Genomic DNA, 23,686 nt, shown 5'->3' on the forward strand with positions numbered 1-23,686 from the left:
CATGTCCTTTGCAGGGACATGGATGAAGCTGGAAACCATCATTCTGAGCAAACTATCACAAGGACTAAAAACCAAACACTGCATGTTCTCACTCACAGGTGGGAATTGAACAATGAGAACACTTGCACACAGGGTGGGGAACATCACACACTGGGGCCTGTTGTGGGGTGGGGGGCAGGGGGAGGGATAGCATTAGGAGAGATACCTAATGTAAATGATGAGTTAATGGGTGCAGCAAACCAGCATGGCACATGTATACCTATGTAACAAACCTGCATGTTGTGCACGTGTACCCTAGAGCTTAAAGTATAATTAAAAAAAAAAAAGAAAAAAAATTTTAAAAAACCTTGATTCTTGAAACATGCTCTTTTTTCAAAATTTAATTTAGATTTTGACCAAATCTCTATGTTACTATTGGAAATGTCAGTTACTGTTCCATATTCTTTTCTTTTCTTTTCTTTTTTTTTTTTTTTTTTTGAGACAGGGTCTCACTCTGTTGCCCTGGATAGGGTGTAATTGTGCAGTTATAGCTCACTGCAGCCTCAAACTCCTGGGTTCAAGTGATCCTCCTTCCTCAGCCTCCTGAGTGGCTGGGACTATGGGCATGTGCCACCGTGCTCAGCTATTTTTTTTTGTAGACATGTGGGTCTCACTATGTTGCCCAGGCTCGTCTTGAACTCCTGGCATCAAGTGATCCTCTATCCTTGGCCTCCCAAAGTGTCGGAATTATAGGTGTGAGCCACCACCATGCCTGGCCACTGTTCCACATTTTTTAAAATGCAGCTTCGAATGGACTTCATGGTATCCTCACTGTGAATAGTTTTGCTTGAACTCTTGTAGAGGCTAAGCGTTGAATTCTTTTCTCTTTTCTCAGTTCCTGAGGTTTATGATCTAGTAAGCCAATCCCAAAAAAGTCATCTACCATCTATTAATTGATTGTTACCTTTGAGAGCAGATTGATCCTCTTTTAGTTCTGCTTAGTTCCACGTGTCAACTATTTAGTTTTTTACTGAATAATCCCACTGTCTAAAGCTGTGATGGTTCCTCCTCACCCCCCAAATCAGCTGCCTCCAAATCACCAATGTAATGTTGCCCTATGAATGTGCTACTGGCGGGAGAGCTTTGTGCCTTATAGGAGGAGACTCAGGGAATTTGGCCTTTTCACTCACTTCACTTTGCCTTTTTATTTCCCCTTTCTAAGGCCTGATTATTTATTTGATTAGATTATTTCTGAAGTTCATTTCCTCATGAAGATTTCTATAATTTTGTAATCATTGTGTCCCCCAAGAGCCAATTTTACATGCTGGAAGTGAAGACACTGCATGCCTAGGATGACTTATGGAACTCTGAGAAGGCCGTTCAGCCCAGCTCCCTCTACACACCTTAAGTTCCACCATTAGATATTCATTCCTTGTGGTAGGATAGTACCTCTCAGACATGACACCATTTAAAATCCAGTATGTTTAGAAGGGCAAACCCATAAAACTAGTATGTGAGACAATATAGTATCATGGTTAGAGGCAAGCTCTGAGGTCAGACCACCTTTCACACCTGAGCTGTGCTACTCACTAGCTATATGATCTAGGCAATTAATTCATCTTTCTATGCCTCAGTCTCCTCATCTGTAAAATGAGGATAATAATACTCTCTTCAAGGGTTTTTGTGAGGTCTCAATGAAATCTGTAAAGTGCTTAGATGAACATTATCCTGCTTTGTAAGTGTTAGCAATTATCTTCATTTGCATAAATTTACATGTTCTGTTGATACATATTGTATCGAAAGCTGTTACCGAGTCACAGAGAAATTGTTTTGTTGGGAAACTGGAAGGAGATACTTTGAACACAAGAGGCACTGTTAAGGGACGGCCTGCGGGAGTAAGGTGTCACAGCTGGTAGCGTAAAGTCGCTGGGTGCCTGTGGGTGGATAGGGAAGCATGTATAAGAGAGGGTAAGGGAGATGGGCCTCCTTCTAGTCCTAACCAGTATGCTCAGTAACTGATAGAATTTATCAGCTAGGACGATGAACAAGTAGTGTGATGTACACCTGCAAATTAACTTTGAATTCAGTACTTAACTTTCTCTGTGTCTTACAATTCCATGCCTTGTCATTTTCAGATAATGCTAGGTCTCTGAGCCATTACACTTGAGGAGCTATGGGGAAATGTAGAGTGTTTTACCTTGCTGAATGCCCTTTCTTCTTTTCTTTAGATTACATGAAGCAGATGACATTTGAAGCCCAAGCCTTTTTAGAAGCTGTGCAATTCTTCCGACAGGAGAAGGGTCACTATGGTTCCTGGGAAATGATCACTGGGGATGAAATCCAGGTAACACGGGGCTCACAATTTTGGATTCCTTCTATGTTTGGGTATTTGGATGATAGGAAGTCAGGGTCATTTTATTAAACAATCAGACAAAAAAGTTGCAAGTATGGAAGATGTGGTTCCAAAGGCCATCTCTCTCATGTCTGGAAGCATTGGTCAGGAAACTACTGGGCACCCACTACAAAGACCACCAGACTGGGCATGAAATAGGGCAGCCAAAAACATGGCAACTACAGTGGAAAGAGCTGCCTCCACTGTTTTCTATGAAAAGAATTACTCTTTCAAATGACCTCGTGCTTCCAGACTAGAATCAAGTGTGAGTAGCGAGAAATAGTGCAAAGTGCACGACAGGGCTTTAGCTAGGGTCAGCAAATTTGGACTTAAGTCATGCCAACTTATTTAACCTCTTTTAGTCTCAGATTACTCCTCTGGAAAAAATAAGAATCATAATGTTTACCTTGCATCATCGTGACAAGTGAAGTGCAGTTGGAGAAGTATTTGGCACGCAGCTGTCTTTATTGAATTATATGCAAATGAAGTAATGAAAAAAACAAATTCAAAAAGCATTAGACAGTTTTCTATATATTTCATTTATCTTTTCTAGTTTTCTGTGCCCTGTGGTACATTATAATTTCTCATGATCCTGACTAGAAGCCATTCATGGCCTAAGCACTTCAGTGGGCTTGGTCCCAGTGACAGTATTATAAATCTCCAAAGGAAACTGCTTCGTGATGTGACCCCAGCCTCCATGATGACACCAGTCACATGGCTGCTTCAACCAAGAAGAGGAGGCTGGGTATGGCATATTTACACAAAGTAACACGGTATTTAAAAATGCTTTTTTTTTTTTTTTTTGAGAGGAGTCTCATTCTGTGGCCCAGGCTGGAGTACAGTGGCGCAATCTCGGCTCACTGCAAACTCCGCCTCCTTAGCTCAAGCGATTCTTCTGCCTCAGCCTCCCGAGTAGCTGGGTCTACAGACGCACACCACCAGTCCTGCTAATTTTTGTATTTTTAGTAGAGACGGGGTTTTACCATATTGGTCAAGTTGATCTCGAACTCCTGACCTCATGATCCCCCTGCCTCAGGCTCCCAAAGTGCTAGGATTACAGGCGTGAGCCACCATGCCCGGCCCCACTATTTTCTTTTTTCCACTTCTCCTAAGGTACCTCTTTTGGGAGCTAGTGAAATTCATTATTAGAGAACAGTATTTGCAGGATGCTAAATGGTGCCTTGCCTCTCTGTGGTCATTAAACATCCAATGCTGAAAACTCATGAGGGAGCTCTTCTTTATTGTTGCACCATAGGAAAACACGTTTACCATTAGAATCTTCTCTTTCTCTCTCTCTCTCTCTCTTTTTTTTTTTCTCTCTGGTAGATTCTAAACTCATCTACTTCCCAACCTGAGACTTGCTTCTTCCAGAATTTTAAACAAGTCTTGGTTTCTGATATTTTGGGGAAGCACAGCCATTCATAAGTCTGAGAGAACTAAATAGTTATGTACTTATGCCATAAAGAAAAACAAAAGTGTCAGAAGGGGAGGCTGAAGCACTTGACACTGGCTGGCCTGCCATGTAAGCCAACATAGTTAATAGATAGATGAGTAGTCAAATGCCTTTGTGTGATACTTGATAATGTTCGAAACTTAATGGTGTTTGTCTTGCCAGTCTTATGAGATGGGTAGGGCAGTTATTATTATTTCAATTTTGTAAATGAGAAAACTGAGGGAAGCATATAACAGCTAAGTGACTTGCCTAGTCTCATTCATTCAACTACTATTTACTGAGCATTGACTCTATGCCGGGCAATGTGCTGGGGGCTAGTGACCCAGAGATGGACAAGACGGAATGGTCCTGGCCCTGTGGAGCTGATAGTTTCAGGGTTACATGCTAAGTGCACAAATGGCAAAGGCAATTATGGCTTCTGATCCTGGCCTAGTGAAAGACCAACACCAACCGTGGGAATATACTAAGTTACACATTTATTTTTCAATAGCTCCTTGAGTTCAGCTATGCCACTTGCTTCATTTTTTTCTTTCACTTAAAAACTTATGTGAACTTACATTCCTCCATGATGCCATTGAAGATAGATATTTAGGCCAGGCACAGTGGCTCACGCCTGTAATCTCAGCACTTTGGGAGGCCAAGGCGGGCAGATCACAAGGCCAGGAGTTCGAGACCAGCCTGGCCAACACTGTGAAACCCTGTCTCTACTAAAAATACAGAAATATTAGCCGGACGTGGTGGCGGCCCTGTAATCCCAGCTACTTGGGAGGCTGAGGCAAGGAGAATTGCTTAAACCTGGGAGGCAGAGGTTGCAGTGAGCCAAGATCACGCCACTGTACTCCAGCCCGGGTGACAGTGTGAGACTCCATCTCAAAAAAAAAAAAAAAAAAAAGAATATAGGTATTTAATAAATCCTTTCTGGGAGTTGAGTCTGAGTTTGTTTTGGCTTCAGGCTGATTATGTGCTAAGTGGTATAAGGTGGAAGAGAGAGAAATGACTCATCCCTTGCCATCATGGCGAGGCAAGACACACATAGAAAGCATGCAGAAGACAAGGCACATATGTGTGTGGGATATATGTATATGGGTCTCTATATAGATGGAGATTGTAAAGCATTTGTGCAAGTGGTCATAGTAAGCTCCTAGTTTTGCAGGATAAAAAACATTTTAAGTGGGAAAGGAAAACAAAACAAAAAAAGCAGAAAAGAGATCAGAAATCACTGGAGTTATCAAGTGTCCCAGTAAGAAGTTTCACAGGGGCTGGGTGTGGTGGCTCATACCTGTAATCTCAGCACTTTGGAAGGCCAAGGTGGGAGGACTGCTTGAATCCAGGAGTTCGAGATTAGCCTGGGCAACATAGCGAGACCCTATCTCTTCAAAAAGCTTTGTACAAATTAGCTGGGAACAATGGTATGTGCAGGTAGTCCCAGCTACTTGGGAAACCAAGACAGTAGGATCATTTGAGCCCATGAGTTCAAGGATGCAGTGAGCTGTGATTGTGCCACTGCACTGGGCAACAGACAGACCCTGTCTCAAAAAAAAAAAAAAAAAAAAAAGTGGTTTTGCTCCTCTCAGAATTTAAGTGTTTTGTTAAAATAACAGACTCATAAAATGTGAGGCCGGGCGCGGTGGCTCACGCTTGTAATCCCAGCACTTTGGGAGGCCGAGGCGGGCGGATCACAAGGTCAGGAGATCGAGACCATGGTGAAACCCCGTCTCTACTAAAAATACAAAAAAATTACCCGGCCGCAGAGCCGAACCACAGGACACAAAGCTACTCGGAGAGGCTGAGGCAGGAGAATGGCGTGAACCCGGGAGGCGGAGCTTGCCGTGAGCCGAGATTGCGCCACTGCACTCCAGCCTGGGCGACAGAGCGAGACTCCGTCTCAAAAAAAAAAAAAAAAAAAAAAAAAAATGTGAATGCTGGAGGGGCATTTCAGGATTATTTGTCCAGCACCCTCCAGGTGAGAGAAAGAGCATTCAGAGCAATTGGCTGAAGTCAGAAAGCTAGTCTGTTACAGAAATGCATTTTAAACCAGCTTGGAGAAGCTGGTAAAAGGAAATGGCCCCTAAAGCTTACTGTGTGGGGCCAGGTAAGGATTAGGGTTCCCCACAGACTCTAAGACATGGTGCATAACAGTAAAGCAGTGTCTACCCTAAGACTCAGAAAAAAGAGGCCGGGGGCCGGGAGTAGCTACCAAGTGGTTAAAGAAAATAGCATAGCATAACTGAGTTTGAGAAAATGACATCTTTTGTTTAAAGCGCTGGGTTTATTTGCATTTTTTCTTCCTGTCTGCTAAGACCTTAATCTTAACCTTGTCTTGAACCCCTCTACCCTAGGGGCCTGCATTCAGACTTTCAGCCTTGTTCTATTACCTTCATAGTAATGACTCACACAGCAAGTATGGAAGGCCCTCATAGCGATGGTTATTTTAGGCAAGTGTCCAGGCAAAGCAACTATCTCAGAATAACTTGCCTGGCAGACTATTAAGGTGAAAATATTTGTATGCCAGTAAAAACATCAACATATTTTCTACTTGTCAATATAAATATATCAAATGAGATCATGAGGGAAAGGGCTTTGCAACTGTAAAGTATCTCTAGCTATGTGATATATTTATTATTTGCTTTGAAAATACCAAGATGGGCTAGAGAACAGCTCATAATTCCCACAGAACAGTTTCAAGACAAGAAAAAAAAAACAAAACCCACATTTTTTAGGCCTTGTCCATATGCTCCAGAGTTGTCTTTTGCTGAAAGATCTTAAGTGTGACTCCTGTTGACTGGATTTTTTCACCCATGGCCACTCAGTAACGCAAGGGGCCTGGACCAGCAGACTGGTGAGACTGCAGGGCCTGCTTCAGGAAGGAGGGTGGTCTCTCTGGCCCTCACACCTTCCTGACAGCTCAGCATCTGAAAGGAGGCACTGTGGTGTGGCCTTCAAGGGGTGATCCCGGGTTTGTTGGTTTTGATCAACCTATTGACATGCTTAGTTTCTTATAGGAGTGATAGAATTTTTAAATCTCCAAGTCCTAGCAGTTAAATATACAAAACACTCCCCTTGCCACCGTCCCCCATTAAAAAAAAAAAAACTAAAGTATTTTTAGGTCACTTATGTTAAAATTCAGTGGATACTGTTCTGAGGGGAGGAGGCTAGGGAATTCCTTCATTATTACGATTTATTTATTAGATTAGCTACTTTCTCTAGAAAAGCCCAAGAGCTTAGGACTCTGCTTGTGGAAGGCAGACCATGGTAGGGAATGCCAGAGTGAGCTCTGGGGAGGTGACAGGCAGCACTCGATCAGGGCAGGGTGGGGCTGAAAGTTGGAGGATGAGGATGGTGGTTGGGATGAGATGCACTTGAGCTTCAGCACCCACAGGCTCTGCTGCCCTGTGGCTATTCCCTGAGCCCCACTCCCCCACTACATTAGTCCGTTTTCATGCTGCTGATAAAGACATACCCGAGACTGGGTAATTTATAAAGAAAAAGGGTTTTAATGGACTCTCAGTTCTGTGTTGCTGGTGAGGCCTCACAATCATGGAGGAAGGTGAAAGGCACATCTTACATGGCAGCAGGCAAGAGAGAATGAGAGCCAAATGAAAGGGGAAACCCCTTATAAAATCATCAGATCTCATGAGACTTATTCACTAACACTAGAACAGTATGGGGGAAACTGCCCCTAGGATTCAATTGTCTCCCACCAGTTCCCCCCAACAACACATGGGAATTATAGGAGCTACAATTCAAGATGAGATTTAGGTGGGAACACAGCCAAACCATATCACCCCCCCACCACTTGTAACCCACTCCCACCCCCTCTTTTTCCTCCCAGACATATTTCCTTTAATTCCCTAAGTTGTAAAATAGAGCCAAATTTCTTGGAACATTGTGTGGGAAAGACTAAACAAAACTATAAGCCCACCCAAATGGAACATTATTTTTCTTTGGCCTTTATATATAACATTTTCATATTTTCAAGCCCATTTCACACTTATGCTAAAATTCTAACCAATCTCTGCAAAAGGATGAATTGGGACAATTCTTATGACCCTTGAGTTTCATAAAGTCAACCCACTGATTTTAAATTCTGGCATTGGTCTCCTTTCCTCTTGGCTCACTCTTCCCATACCACACTTTTGGCAGATGTGTTCCAAACAAGAACTTATCCCATTGAGCAGGGTGGGCTGGTGGATTATTAATTACCCACTGAATCTATTAGGTTGGTGCAAAAGTAATTGCGGTTCTTGCCATTACTTTCAATAATTGTTGGACCTGCTAATTTCCATGGAGTTTTGTGCACGTTAGGTTACTCTTAAACACGACAGAAAATGGTGATTCATCTCTTGACTGCCCCCAGAGAAGGCTGAAGAAAGGTCAAAAACATCCTCACCAGTGAATTACCAGGGCTAGTGGAAGCTCTGTCCCCATCATAACTTTCGTCACGCCAGGCAGATCCACTTGGCAGATGACAGGAGCCCCACTTGCTGCCCTGAGCTGAGCACCTTCTCTGCCAGCAACCCACAGGCACTGTGAGACTGGACAGCTCGTCCACCTCCACCCTGAGAGTGTTTCTATTTGGTTCAGTGAAAGCGTTAACACCCTGCCGCGACAGAGCCCTGATTAAAGGCAAGATCAAATGAGCTCATGGGCATTTCCACTAGTGACCAGTGACCTCAGAGCAAATCTTCCTTAATTCCCAAAGCATAATTTGAATTTTTATGAGAAGTGAAAGCAGGAGGTCAGTTATTTTGGACAAATATTATTTCAAACTCGTAGAACAGATGTTTCAAGTGATTCCCTACTTTTCTGCCTGCTTCCCTTCCTGAAACTATGCTTCTCCTTTTGTAAATCTTAGTTTGCAGCCTGTGATTGCAAGCTGAGCTGTGGGCCTCGAAAGACTCGTGGTGAAAGTGAATCTGAACAGCAAAGCTGCTGCAATTCAGGGGCAGGGGTAAAGAAGGAAGGGCCAGTAGCATGAGTGGATGTGTACAATACTGCTCAGATTCACAAGAAATAGCTTAATTGAGCCAAGCAAAATTTCAGGAGCGATGTGGGAACACATTTTTTTAAAAACACTTGAAAAATTCAGACACTCCCTCCCATATTCTTTTTTTATTTTTTCCTTTTTCTTTATTTCAGCCCCCATTAATTATCTCACACCCCTCCCATAAATGTTCCAAATGTTTGATTGTTCCAAAATATTGGTTATTGCCTTCTTTTTCCTTTTTCAAACTGTATCCAGCCTTATTAAAGATGCTTTTTGTAAGCAATCATAGTATATTAGACAGGCCATGAGCAGACAATTGCTAACAGTATAGAACAACTTCCAAACTCTCTTCTTCAATGAACCAAAATCCGACAGCAGTATAAAACCCAGTGAAATCTTCATTTGCTTGGACTCTCGAATGCAGTGAGGGTTGACATTTCGCATGTAGCATGTTGTTTAACAACTTTTCATGAGCCAATCTTGACTTTCAGGAAATGAAATGAAAATGGCAGAATCATCAGTCTGGAGATCCACAATCTAAAAAAAGAACTGCTGTTGTTTTGAGAGATGCCCTCTCAATAGGGATCACTGGAAGGTCCAGATGGGCACTTGACTGCTAACTAATTTTAGGTGTCAGGTCCCAACAGGTCTCTGGGTTTAAGGAAGTTGAGACCATACTAAAGGCAGAGAGGGAGAAGAGGAAATAATGAATTTTAGTTTTCCCACACTGTAAGGTGTTTGTGCCAAGGTAGCTATGTGTGTCAATGCCAGGAATCCCCCTCCTGGGAGCCAAGAGGAAGTTTCTCAAAACTGGAAGAAAAGGTGTTTCCCCACGTTAATCCAGCTTCAGAGACATTCTATTAGTGACATATGCCCCTTCCTCCCAAAAAATGAAATGCTCTGTATGATAATAACATAGCTTTAAGAAAAGTAAGACAACATTCTACATTTTTATAAAACTCCATTTAAAAAAATAGTATTTCCAATTGTATGGTCACCAGAAGTACACAGTTATCAAAAATGCACACACTTCCCCTGGCATCTCCAGCATCGTGAGCTTTCTGTGCCTGGTCTGTTCTGGCATCTCCATTTTCTGCGGGATTATTTCCCTCTTTGCCAATGCCAGCCTTTCCCTTTTTTCCTTTTGCATACCTTCTCTTCCTTCTTAGCAGGGGCCTTTTGGGGCTTGGGTTCTGGCTGTGGAGAAGCAGGTCTAGCAGACAACCTTGCTGATCTTCTCTGTGGTTTGTCCTTCAATGTGGCTGTATCTCCTGGAGCATCCTCTCAGCCTTTCTCCAGTGCTGGACAAAGGCGCTGCATGGTGGGATGCAGTGGTACCTGGGCTCTGGTCGGTCCAGACGTCATTCTCACTTCTTCACACTGCTCCTCCCTTCTTTTACTAAACATTAAAGAGGATGACAGTGGGGCTTGGGGGACAGTGGGGACAAAGAGCATGAAGATACTTTGATACCTTGATCATGAAGGGCTTAGGAGGAATGATAGTCCCAGGGGACACAGACTAAGACTCAAGCCACCAAAACCAAGCCTCGCATTTCCTTCACAATGTTGCTGAAGATGTCCTTATCCATTATTGAACTCTTTCATTTTACTGTATGCCCTAAGTTCTTCTAGTTTGAATATATGAAGTTTGAATTTGGGGAATTTGTTATTTACATTGGGAAAACAACAAGGTGAGAATATCAGCAGATGTTACTGTTCCTTGCGGATGTTTAAGGATGTTCAGCCTCTAAGATTGTCTTAGTTGAGATTTCTGTGGCCTCTGTAGTAGGTTAAACTATTAACCTACTACAGAGTTCATCTGGTCCAGGACAGGGACAGCCAATCAGGACATCTTTAGTTGGCCTGATGCTCAGATGTAGCCATCACCGACTGACCGACTCTGGACTGTCTTCTGCTGCACAGATCCTGAGTAACCTGGTAATGGAGGAGCTCCTGCCCACTCTTCAGACAGACCTGCTGCCTAAGATGAAGGGGAAGAAGAATGACAGAAAGAGGACGTGGCTGGGTGTAAGCAATGGTTTTGCTCTACAACTGAGCTACTCAAAATGGGAACATTCTCTTCCCTTTTCTTTTAGGGCATTTGTTGTTGTTTGGTATTTCCTTCCCTGGGTGTAGAAATGCCTACCTCGAACCTGCTCAGTCTCACTTACAAGAAGACTAAGCCAAACAGACTCCAACTTTGAAAGAAAAATGACAATGTGTGTGTAGTTCTGTTTATGTTATGATGGCCTGTGATGAAGGCTCCTCCCTCCACTTGACTCCATCAGTGCTTACACATGACAGAGCCCTGATTTATGTGTTATTCCCTGTTGCAGCTCCTCGAGGAGGCCTACACCCTGGTTCAGCATCAAGTTTCAGAAGGATTAAGTGCCTTGAAGGAGGAATGCAGAGCTCTGACAAAGGGTCTGGAAGGAACAATCCGTTCTGACATGGATCAGATTGTGAACTCAAAGAACTATTTAATTGGAAAGATCAAAGGTCAGTGGAGATAATCCATGCTCTTACTAATTAAATAAGCTGTACATGCGGGGATCCACCACATAGCAGGAATGCATGGTTTCAGAGGATAATTAAACTTAAGAAACTGGGAGGAGATGATCACAGCTGCAACAGGAACATGCTGGAGGTACCATTAGGGGCCTGGGCCTTCCCGTGGAAGCTTCATGGACACAAGGCAGAGGAAAGTTTGTTTCTTGCCTTTGGCGGTGCCTGTGTATTCTGATACTGCCTGCACCCCCAACCCCCATTGTAGCACCCCTGACACTGAATTAGACTGGCTTCTGCTCCACCTCCTCTCTGCTGTAAGCTCTCAAAGAGCAGAGCCATATCACCCTGGTATACTCAAGTACATCCAGGGCCTGGTGTCACACCTGGCATATACAGACTCAGCAAATATTCAAATCAATTAATATATGGATTTTCCTCTAACATGAAAGCCTAAAATTTTGGCTTAGAGTCATACCCAGTCACCCTACAAACCCAATAAATGTAGGTTTGTAGCCCCGACTCCAATATTAGGCAGTCCATGCATACTTGGGGAGGTCACTCAACTTATGTTTAGCTCAGTGTCCTCCTCTGAAATTAGGAGGACCCACAGGAGTGGGATTGGCAAACTGAAGCCCTTGAGCCATATTGGGCCACCACCTGTTTTTGTAAATAATGTTTTCTTGGCACACAGCCAGGCGCATTCACTTATGTATTGTCTGTGGCTGCTTTTGTGCTACAACAGCAGAAGTGAGTAGTTGGAACTGAGACCTTATGGACCACAAAGGCACAAATATTTACTATTTGGTCCTTTACAGAAAACAGTTTGCTTATTCCCATACAAGAGACCTTAGATGGCCTCTAAGGAATCCTACAGAATGAAATTCTATGGTTCTCCATTCTATCTGGGGCCTCTACAACCCAACAAACACACCGTACCTAGTGACCTAGTGTCACTTCAGAGGAGAAGCTTGCAGGCTCATCCGTGATTGTTTATCGACAGTCTTCCTAGAAAGTTCTCAGATTATTCACTCACTCACTCATTCGTTCGTCAGAAACTATTCACTAAGTGCTTTCCAAGCGAGACAGTGGAGCTTTAGCAGTGACCGAGGAACACCCTATTCCTGTGCTCAGGAGGCTTAGAGTCTGGGGGCTGTCAGCTTTGTGGATTAGCCTCTGCAGTTCAGGCGCCCTTTCCACTGCAGCCCAGCTTGCTTCAGGGTTCTTAGCACAGCTCCTGCTGAGAGGAGGTTTGAGGAGGCACAGCTCCAGCACTGGTGTGTGTGTCTGTGTATCTCTGGGTGTCTATTTACGCCATCCTTTCCAAAGCCAGCTCTACATTAACTTCAGAGCATTTGATGTTTTCTACTATCTGTGTCTCTTACTCCTCCATTAGCACAACTAATCTAGAGTTGACTGTATATTGAAATACTTTGTACTACTTAAAACTACCAACGCTCAACTTCTGTGCCAAAATTTCTGCTATCTGGGGCTAAGTTGGGCCTAACCATAGCCATTCTCATGGCTGAAACTAAATTGTCGTCCTTTACTTAAATCTCTATGGCTCCAGTGTATCCACATATGATGGAAAAAGATTTTGCCCTGAATTAGTATTTATTTCCTAAAAGAAGCCATAAAAGTAATGATCAAGTCTTTTTAAAATGGAATGTCAGTGTTACAGCTCTTTTAGAATTTGTCTAGCAGGCTTTCCAGTTTTTGCCAGAAAGCCCAAAAAATGAAAAATAAATTAAATGAAACGTCAGAAACACATTTTAACCAGGCATCCAGTGCTCCACCTTTAAAACAAGGAAGTGCGCTTTAGGCTGCATTAGTAAAGGGCTTTGTATTTCTTAAAAAAAACCTGGGGAGTATTAAATGGTGATCTGTCTATTTCCTCTCATATGACTCTTGGGAGTAAAGCCCCTGAGCGTTAGTTGTACTGCACAATTATTTATTCATTCAATAAGCATTTATTCTACTTCTGCTGAGTACAATGGCTGGAATGACTCAAAGAAGATAAAGTGATTTTACAAGGAGAGGAGGATACAAAGCATGTCACAGATGTTGAGACAGAAGGAAAAACATCTTCCTACCAGAGGCAGAACAAAGAGAGTGGTTCCCAAAGTGAGCATAGATCCCATTTCAACCTCAAGAAGCTACGTGGGCCCCTCATAATGAGAGCATAGGTCTAGTGTCGGGGGACTGGAAAAAACGATAACGCCAACAGGTATGATAAGAGCTAACAGTTACTGAGTCCTTCCGAGGGGCCACTTCCAGAGTTGTAAGCACTTGTAATATAGTAAACTCATTTAATCCTCACCATAATTGCTTTTATGATCTCCATTTTACAGATGATAATACTGAGGCAGAAATTCGGTAACTTGCTGAGATTCCAGAGCTAGTTGTGGTAGAGTCGGGCTGCAAACCCAGGCCCTCTGGCCCTCGCCTCTCAGGCATCATTGCTCTGTTCAGCTCCCTCCTTCACTTCAGTAAGGCTTATGAATTAATGTATTAAACACATATGCATCACAGCGGCATCTCTGCATGCTTGAAAAATAGCAGTGCATACACGAATGGGACATGGAACTTATCCAGCCTATAAGGAAACACCTGCAGACCCCAGCTCAGGAAGCTGTGTGGGAGTTCCAGGACATTACAGTGAAATTTGAACTGGGCCTTGAAGAGAGGAGTAGGATGTTTATGAGCAGAGGTAGAGGAAGGAAGGCAAGGTAAAGGAACATTGAATAAAGGTGCAGAGAGGGGGCGGGAGCACATTATGGTAAGTAGGCACAGAGGGAGAGTGGGCAGAGAGGAATATTCCCTCCCGCAGCCCTCCTGTGCCTATCTTGGCCCCACCCAGATCTGCCATCTGCTGCTAGATCTTTATTGCATATTACCCATGTTCAGCATTGTTCTGAAATTTCAATTAGATGCTTTTCAAATACTTCCTCTCTTTAAAGTTAATTAACTAATAATTAATTTATCTCCTGACAAACAGTTTTACACTTTAGTGTCAAGCAAGTCATTTTTAGAAGACTCTTAGATTGTGTCATATTTGGATCATACAGTTGAAAGGGCTTTTTCTTAATAATTCTATGACCTGTGTAATATTTTACATCCCAAATATTTATGAGTGATTTGTAATATTAATAGTATTAGTCATTTTGGATTATCAGAATAAGAGGCCATGATCTGGTCCTGCACAACTCTGTGAAATATTTCTGCCAGTTGAAATAAGAACGAGGCCATTCATCTCACTGTAAGCAAATTCCCAAGAAGAACTTAAGAAAGACACTTGAATGTTAGCCCTGCTCCTGAAAATTAGGGTCTGATGTTTGTCCAGTCATCAAACATCTCCAGGCCTCATTTTTTTCATCTGTAAAGTGGAGAGATTGGATGCCAGCTCCACTTGTGCTTCTGTTCTCAGTTCTGTGATTCTATGACAAGGCTCTGTGACCTGTTTCGAACCACAAGGCTAGCCTTCTAGTCCATGGAGCAGCTCAGGCTTCTTCTAGCTCCGGCCACCTTCACTCCATTGCAGCTTCCTAGCTGATCATGAGAGTTACCTCTGCTCTGAAAACAATGCAGGTATCCATGTCCTACCCAGACTGGACCAGGAGCTTCACTGTGCCCTCCCTCTTCTAAATCAAAGAGGAGTACTTTCCTCTGGGGAGTGGAATTATAGTGACATTTTTTCATTCTTCTTCATGATCAAAATGTACTCTACATTTTTGTCACTAAGCATGTCATCTTGGTCAGAAAAACCTATTGTGATTTTGTTTTGTCTTGTTTTAATCAGGGATGGGGACAGGAGGTAGGGTAGCAAACTGAATGGAATTTGGTTCCATTGGTCCAAGAAAAAGAATGTACTGGAGTTCTTAAAAAGTATTTTGGTGGGGAGAGGGGGATGGAATTATACTGAGTGATTAACTCCTAGAGAAACGAATTAAAACAATACATTGTGTTTTTAGAAGACAAACTGTGCATATTTAATGATAGCGATTGACAGTAGATAGGTGGATCACCAGCCTTTTCTTCTTTATATGAAGAGTTGCATGTTCAGAGGGACCAAGCAGAAAAATGCATTTTATCCCAGGGCAGAGGAAAGCTTGGGGAGTAGATAGGTTTGTTCCAGTTCTGAAAGGGTCCAGTGGTTTTCCTTTCTTGTGACACGGGCACCGGGCTCATTGTGCTAGTCTATCATGGCCACTTGAGCTTGCCTTGGCTGTTAAATGGCTCCGTGGGGCACCATTCAGCTCTGGTCTGGCTCCAGTGCCCACAAACCCAGTTTTGCCATATGTCACAGTTTTTTGGCTATTTCCTACCTTAGCGATGGTGGCCCAGCCGGCGGAGAAAAGCTGCTTGGAGAGTGTGCAGCCATTCCTGGCATCCATCCTGGAGGAGCTCATGGGACCAGTGAGCTCGGGATTCAGTGAAGTACGTGCACTCTTTGAGAAAGAGGTGGATGAACTCAGCCAGAACTTCCAGACCGCCAAAGACAGTGTCCAACTAAAGGAGGTAGGATACAAAGCTGAGCAGCTGCCTGGCTGCGTTTTCCATGGGGCTTTATCTGCCATTTCTCCCTCCCTTCCTCCCTTCTTTCCTTCCTTCCATTCTTCTGCCCTTCCCTCCATTCATCCAGCCTTTTTTTCTGTTCTTTCAGACCCACCGTTCATCCATCTATTCATCCATCCATCCATCTGATAGTTTTATTGATGGTTTTCAAGTTAGAAAAATAATAACCTGTTTGTACAAGTGAAACAACACACTCAAATATATTAAAGGCAAACTTAACCACCATCACTGATACCCACTAATCCTAGTCCACCCCAGACTCCTAGGCTACCCCCATTCCCGACTCCTTGAATTAACTAATAGAAATAGCTTGGTATATATTTTTCGTATATTTTTTATTTATTCATACAAGTATATATCCTCATTTGTAGAACATTGTTTGTTTGTTTTCCAAAATATAGACTCATGATATGAAATTTGATTAAAAAAAAACTTCAGCCAAATTAAATCTAAAGGAGTTTAATTGAGCAACAAACCATTTGTGAATTGGGCAGCCCCTAGAATAACAACAGATTCACAGACATTCCAGGGCTGCCTCATGGTCAGAACAAATTTATAGACAAAAAAGCTCAAGTGACATACAGGAATTGGAAGTGAGGTACAGAAACAGTGAAATTGGTTACAGCTCGGCATTTGCCTTATTTGAACTCAGTTTGAACATTCAGCAGTCTATGAGTGGTTGAAGTATGGCCGCCGGGATTGGCCAACACTCAGCTATTGTTATAGGTGCATACTACTAAGTTAGGTTTTCAATTTTGTCTGACTATTAAGCTAGGTTACAGTTCATCCACAAGGACTTAAATATAGAAGAAAGGAGTCCTTCTTAGGCCATAATTAGTTTGCATTAATAATTCCCCCCTTTTTGCAAAGGATATGAACAGACACTTCTCAAAAGAAGACATTTATGCAGCCAACAGATACACGAAATAATGCTCATCATCACTGGTCATCAGAGAAATGCAAATCAAAACCACAGTGAGATACCACCTCATGCCAGTTAGAATGGCAATCATTAAAAAGTCAGGAAACAACAGATGCTGGAGAGGATGTGGAGAAATAGAAATGTTTTTACACTGTCAGCGGGAGTGTAAATTAGTTCAACCATTGTGGAAGACAGTGTGGCGATTCCTCAAGGATCTAGAACTAGAAATACCATTTGACCCAGTGATCCCATTACTGGGTATATACCCAAAGGATTATAAATCATGCTACTATAAAGACACATGCACATATATGTTAACTGTGGCACTATTCACAACAGCAAAGACTTGGAACCAACCCAAATGTCCATCAACGATAGACTGGATTAAGAAAATGTGGCACATATACACCATGGAATACTATGCAGCCATAAAAAAGGATGAGTTCATGTCCTTTGCAGGGACATGGATGAAGCTGGAAACCATCATTTTCAGCCAACTATCACAAGGACAGAAAACCAAACACCACATGTTCTCACTCATAGGTGGGAATTGAACAATGAGAACACATGGACACAGGGCGGGGAACATCACACATGGGGGCCTGTTGTGGGGTACGGGGCTGGGGGAGGGATAGCATTAGGAGAAATACCTAATGTAAATGACAACTTGATGGATGCAGCAAACCAACATGGCACATGTATACCTATGTAACAAACCTGCACATTGTGCACGTGTACCCTAGAACTTAAAGTGTAATAATAATAATAATAATAATAATTCCCCCCTTTTGGTCATTTTCTCAATTTTGAGAGATTGACCAAAACCTTAGTCATTGATGTTACTAGCACTATCGTAAATGTACTTATACGGTTTTGAAACCCACTGGGAAACAGTAGAACAGTGGGTTTTGCAAGGAGGGAGTAAGGACTGAGTAGACGGTAGCTTCTTATGCCGGAACATCCTATTTACAGGAGAAAAACAAAACCTGTTATGTTCTAGGATCTATGTGTTTCCTTAAAGCCCTAGCTTGATTATGTCACATTTAGCAGAAGTGGCTCTATTTTAGCTTGGTTTGGTTTGTTGGGGCCTACTGCATGAGCTTAGTCCCAAATAATGGCCTCCCATTTAAAATTTTGTTTAAAAATAACTCCCCGTCTTGGGCCAGGTTTTCACTTAGGTGAGAATGTGACCAAAACTTAGGGCCTTAGTGCCACTCCCAGTTACCATCATTTTGGGTTTCTGGTCTCAGCATGTCATTCATATAGGTTACGGAGTCCTCATGGTCACATGTTTCTTTCAGCTTTTGTCATTTCAGTTGAAGAGGGACCATTTAATGTCCTAGAGATGGCTGCATGCAAACCTTTAAAACCTTTGAGAGAATACAGCACACCAGGAAGACTATTATGACTATTGGGAGGATAATATCAAGAGTTTGGAGTATGCTCCTTACCCAGGGTCCCCATAAACCAAATCACCTAAAATTAAATAGATTAAAGAATGAGCTAGATGAAGAGTCTACTCGCTTGACTAAGTGGTCTTTTCATTAATTCCCTAGAGCTGGATTTTTATAATCTACATATGATGTATTTCTCTATAGGCCACAAGTGTCAGCAGCTGCATAGGTACTTTTCTGTTTAGCCAATTGTATTATTTAGCATAACTTTCACAAGAGAATTTAAAGTCTGTTGTGTAACGACAGCCTTTAAAATAGAATTTGCTGTAGGGCCTATTATAAGAGCGACGTTTCTATATTATTGCCTTTTAGTCTAAACCATGGAAAAAGGACCTAACAAATGATGTCCTTCTAGAAGAGTGAAGGCCTCCTGGCAGTTTTCTCTTTAATCCATGATGCGGATTAAGGAGAGTTTTGACTGATTATGAGGCAACATATGTGCCACTAAAGTTTCTCACCTACACTGGGCCTTCATCTTTTATCTATTAAAGTATAAGGCTATTCATGTATAAGACTGGCTGCAAAATCCTTCACAAATAAAATTATACCCTATAAGTGCACATAATAGACCTCCTTTTCATTTATACTGCTCAGAGGCATACATAAGGAAAAAATATTCGAAGATCAGAGTCTTGTGATAGCAGAAGTCTTGATCCATGATCTTGGGAAAAACTGTTCACATCAAGGATGTCATCTTCTTCTGGGGAGAAACTGTCCTGGTTAGATTAGCTTAAGGGGTCCAATGGGTGTACAGTTCCAGGAGTGTGAAGGAACCCTTCTCAGTTGTGAGATTATGAACCCACAGTTCAAGTCTCCAAAGTTTTGCTGTAGTGTGGAGGGCAATGACAGTCTTTCTCTGATGTTTTCAGAAGATCTAATCTTCAGGTTCTAGATTATGAAGGGATTGTCCTCAGTGAATCATAAAAGGCTTTCTTTACCTGGTGAAAATACATTGTAGCATAATAATCTACTGTTATAACATCAGCCCTCTTGCATGGGAAAGCTTTTATACAACTAGAAAACATGCATTGAAAATGACAATTGAATGAAATCACTTTATAAATGTTTAAATGGCCCATCAGATAGCCAAACGTACCTGACGCTTTAATTTTTTCCCCAGGAATATGGAAGCAAATATTGGTTCTAAACTATTTCCACAATTTATAAGTCACCACATCAGTATATTCAATTTGGATTATTTTATCTTTTCCATGATGAGTCATGGAATGCAGAACCTTTAATAACAAAAGCTTAAGGATGCAGGAAGGACAAGGTGGCCGTCCTAGTTCTTCATGAGTCCATGCTTAACATTGGACTTATGTCCTCTTGAATACCAGTTGTTTCTCCAATTTAGGTGCACAGCACTGATAACTAATGGTTTATCATAGGTAATTTGACTTAGACCATGGAGTTCATTCAAATTGTATATTTAAACAATTTCAGTATTGGCTGATTTAGCATGATAATCTAGAGCTTGGTTTTGAAAGATTTGTCAAATACCACAGGTTTAAGACATTGGATATTACAAAATAGAATCTTAGGTTACATAAGTCATTAATTTAGCCAAAATGATGATATGAAAATTTTTAAAAGGATGAATCATGACTCTGATAGAGAGGGAACAGCTTTCCAAATAAGACCCAATGAACGTAGCATGAGGCCAACTGATTGTCTCCTTGCCTTCCCTTTTGTAGTTTACTTAAAAGGTAAACAAAAACCTTTCATTATCTTTTAATATTATATAAAAATCATTTTTAAAAGAGAAAACCAAATTTTATGTTTTCATTGGTGTATTTTTAATGTTGAAGCTAGTTTTTAATATTTTATAAATATATTCAGTTTTAATTACTTTGACCATAAGGTAAGATTTTTATAAACCTTTTATAACTCGTTAGAATTTTTTTTCTCAGAACAGAACAATGTTCCAAGAAAACTTTGTTATGCCTTTATTCCGATGTCCAATTTAGGGAAAAAGCAATAATGCCATTTTATTTAGCCAATATATTCACACATAGAATCTCTTACAGTTAATTTTTTATAAACCTTCCACAACCTGTTCAAACCTTTAGCTTTATATAATTTAAAACAATCCTTTAACCCTCTAACCTAGGCAAAAATTTACATTTCCATACGTTCTTATAATCTCTTACAAAAAATACATTTAATTGTCCTTACATACCTTGCATGTAAACCTATTTTTTTCAGTAGGCTCAATTACGTATTACATTGTTAACTCTTAGCAACTTTCACTTTTGGTAAAAACCTTGGTGAGTAAGGGATTTTAATTATGTACTAGGTGCGGAGCCTAGGACCCAGACAGAAATGCAGATAAGGTCTGACTTATTCCAGCATTGAACTCCATGTGTCCCAGGCCTTACCTAGCTATAAAGCCGGCAAGCTGTACAGTGAAAAGTCATAGTGGCAGTTTATGAAGCACCTTTAAATTATACAGCATTTCTGGCATAAATTCCTTTTAATAAATTATTTCACAACTTAACACAGACCATGTATGACATGTTTAGACTTTCTGACTTGCCTAAACACCCCTCTTTTTAAATAACCAGTCATTTTACTGTAGGACAATAATTTACCATACAACATCCTCTCATATAAAATCTCTTTTCTTTATAAGCCTCTTTACTTAGCTAGGGGGCATGGTTAATTCCATATATCCCCAGGCCTTATTTAGAATTTAATGTCTCCAAAATAAATTGAACAATTTTCAAAAGTCAAAGCAGTTAGCAAACCTATTATCTGACCTGCATAATTTAGACAAAATGTCTTTATTTTATCAATAATCTTTAAAGCTGTTTTCATTTCCCAAAAATTACTGAAGTTACATGAACTAAAAGGTATTACAGTTTTTATTTTGCTTTCAAAATATTTGATGTAAGTACTTATTTTTGTTTAAGCCAATTAGAGTTCTTTTATATAAACATTACATACAACACATATATAATTACACAGACAGACAGAAGAACATTACACAGTAGTTGTAAGATTTTTCATTTGCTAGAATTTTAGTTTCTTCCTTGGTTATTGGCTTTGTGTTGGAGTCCTTGGAAGAACAGCGCCAGGAAAGGGGTCTCTGGTGCCTCCAGGCCATTAGAGCTTGAATATCCACTCTTAATTAAGCGGACTTTTAATCATAGCACTCTTTAATAAAGTATTTTTTAAATTTCTTATTAACCAATTTTAGCCAGGCCAAATGGCTGATATTTCTGGCTTTTGAACTTTACCAAAGTAGGTAATCTCCCAGACGCTCAGAGAAAGGAAAATTTAAGATAGTCCATGGAGGAGAAGAGACTAGACAAGGTCATGCAGATATTCAACCAGAAAGAACTTGCTTCCTAAGCAGAGAATTGCACCCCGACCACCAGTGTGAAAGGGCAAAACCTTAGCTACTGAGCTACAGCATGGGGCAATCCCTATTGCCCTTCCCAGAAGGAATCTAGAGTAGTTAACTTTGAGTTTGCAAAGGCTTTTAACTACTCAAGATAATTTTTAGAGCTAACTATGACATAAACCCTAAAATTCCTGTTCCCTGGAAGGCAGAGACCAAGAGAAAGCACTGCTATGTGGTTACAAAGTCAAGCTCCCAAGGACATAAAACAAAATGGAGATAAGCAGTGATTTTGACCATTCATTCAACTGTTTTTACAGAGAGAGAGAAGCCAGAAATCTGACTGGTAAGAGATTCTTACCTTTTGGCCGGTATGCCAGGCTCTGGGCTCCCTTTCCCTGAGTGGCTCTAGTGACCCAGCTTGCTGCACCGTCCCGCTGGGGGCCAAGCCGCGTCATAAAGGAAATTTTTATTTTTTCATTCTGGCTAGAGCAGAATATGTAAGATAAAACATATACATTAGCTTATACATATACATGTACTCTGCTTAGCACCCAATATCAAACTGGCAAGGCTTAAATTTGCCCTCAGATGGCCCTCCTCATCTTTAATCAAACCTCCGACTAGGAGTTTCAACTCGTGGTCTCTGGGCAAGATGGTTGCCCTGAGTAACAGAAAAGATATGAAAGGAAAATAAGATGAAGGAAAGTATTGCCTGTGGCAGGGTGCAGAAGGTGAAGAGCTCATGGAGGCCAGAGCAAGACCCATTCATTTCAGTGACACTGAAAAGTTCTGATGGCCACTAGTCAGTAGTGAAAGGATCTCTTCCAGCAGTCTCATGAGCTCTCAGGTTTCTCCCTTTTTGGGGAGGGGGGAAAAAGCTCCCCATGTCCCACAATCCTGTACATGCCTAATCCTGTACCCACAGCCATTAGCAAAGAGTGCAAGGCAGATTATTCCAAAGGGAATAGCAGTTGACATCCCATAGTGCCAGAACCGTTCCTAGCCAAAAGGGACTTTACTGAGAGACCTCATTTTAAAAATGTACTTCAATGCAGCCGTGCGCAGTGGCTGAGGCCTGTAATCCTGGCACTTTGGGAGGCCGAGGCGGGCGGATCGTGAGGTCGGGAAATCGAGACCATCCTGGCTAACACGGTGAAACCCCGTCTCTACTAAAAATACCAAAAATTAGCCGGACGTGGTGGCAGGGTGCCTGTAGTCCCGGCTGAGGCAAGAGAATGGCGTGAACCCAGGAGGTGGAGCTTTCAGTGTGCCAAGATCGCGCCTGCACTCTAGCTGGGAGACAGAGCGAGACTCCGTCTCAAAAAAAAAAAAAAAAAAAAAAAAAAGAAAGAAAGAATATTTCAATGCATTGTTGTTCATTCGGAACATTCCACTGTAAGTTATCTTTAGTAGGATTTTGCTGTTTCTGTAAGACTTCGCTGCCTCACAGGCCTAATGTATAAGCCAGAAGGAACTCAGTTTTCCAGAAATTAAGGAGCCCATTTTAACCTAAAATATTGGCTTTACTCCCAGGTTCTCTTAACCTAGCCAATGGTTTTTCCTACCTAAGCACACAAGAAAAATGAAAAAAGGGGTAGAACACAGAAATCCCTGTGAATTTTCAGAAGCCAAATTTTATAACCCCTGCAATATTACTGCTTACTACCAGTTCCTTTCTGACCCAGTCAGATATACGAGGCCTCTAACTGGATCCAAGCCAGTTAATTCCTGGATCAAATCTGTTCCTGGACCCAGTCCAGTTTCTGTCATGACTACAAACCCAGTTTGGATCAGAAACTTGCTCAAAGAAACTCAGAGAGCTCAAAACACAAATCTATGGAGCTCCAAATTCCGAGAGGGAGCTTACCGCGATCCCCAGCCACTCTGAGAGATCAATGGACACAGGTGGGACGTGCAGGTACCTTGTGTGTTCACTCAGTGCTCCTGGGGGTCACTAGAAGTCCACTTCGGATCCTGCTTCTGACACCATCTGATAAAAGAAAAACTTCAGCCAAATTAAATTTAAAGGAGTTTAGCTGAGCAATGAATGATTCGCAAATCGGGTAGCCCCTA

At 41.7% G+C, this 23,686-nt stretch overlaps 1 protein-coding gene and 1 non-coding gene across 3 annotated transcripts in view; both read left to right on the forward strand.

Annotated features, from left to right (window-relative positions):
* NIBAN1 (niban apoptosis regulator 1) overlaps nt 1-23,686 on the forward strand; it is a 189,671-nt gene that overhangs the window by 147,775 nt on the left and 18,210 nt on the right. For both annotated transcript variants that reach the window (XM_032136874.2, XM_032136875.2), the window contains exons 6-9: nt 2,208-2,323; nt 10,735-10,839; nt 11,148-11,310; nt 15,647-15,834. In XM_032136874.2, the coding sequence (XP_031992765.1) occupies nt 2,208-2,323; nt 10,735-10,839; nt 11,148-11,310; nt 15,647-15,834 (572 nt within the window). The remainder of the gene's footprint in view (nt 1-2,207; nt 2,324-10,734; nt 10,840-11,147; nt 11,311-15,646; nt 15,835-23,686) is intronic.
* LOC116458138 (U7 small nuclear RNA) lies at nt 12,987-13,048 on the forward strand. Its single transcript, XR_004245210.1, has one exon. It is a non-coding gene; the product is annotated as a U7 small nuclear RNA (small nuclear RNA).

This window comes from Hylobates moloch, unplaced genomic scaffold (genome assembly GCF_009828535.3).
Source record: "Hylobates moloch isolate HMO894 unplaced genomic scaffold, HMol_V3 SCAFFOLD_18, whole genome shotgun sequence".
NCBI lineage: Eukaryota > Metazoa > Chordata > Mammalia > Primates > Hylobatidae > Hylobates > Hylobates moloch.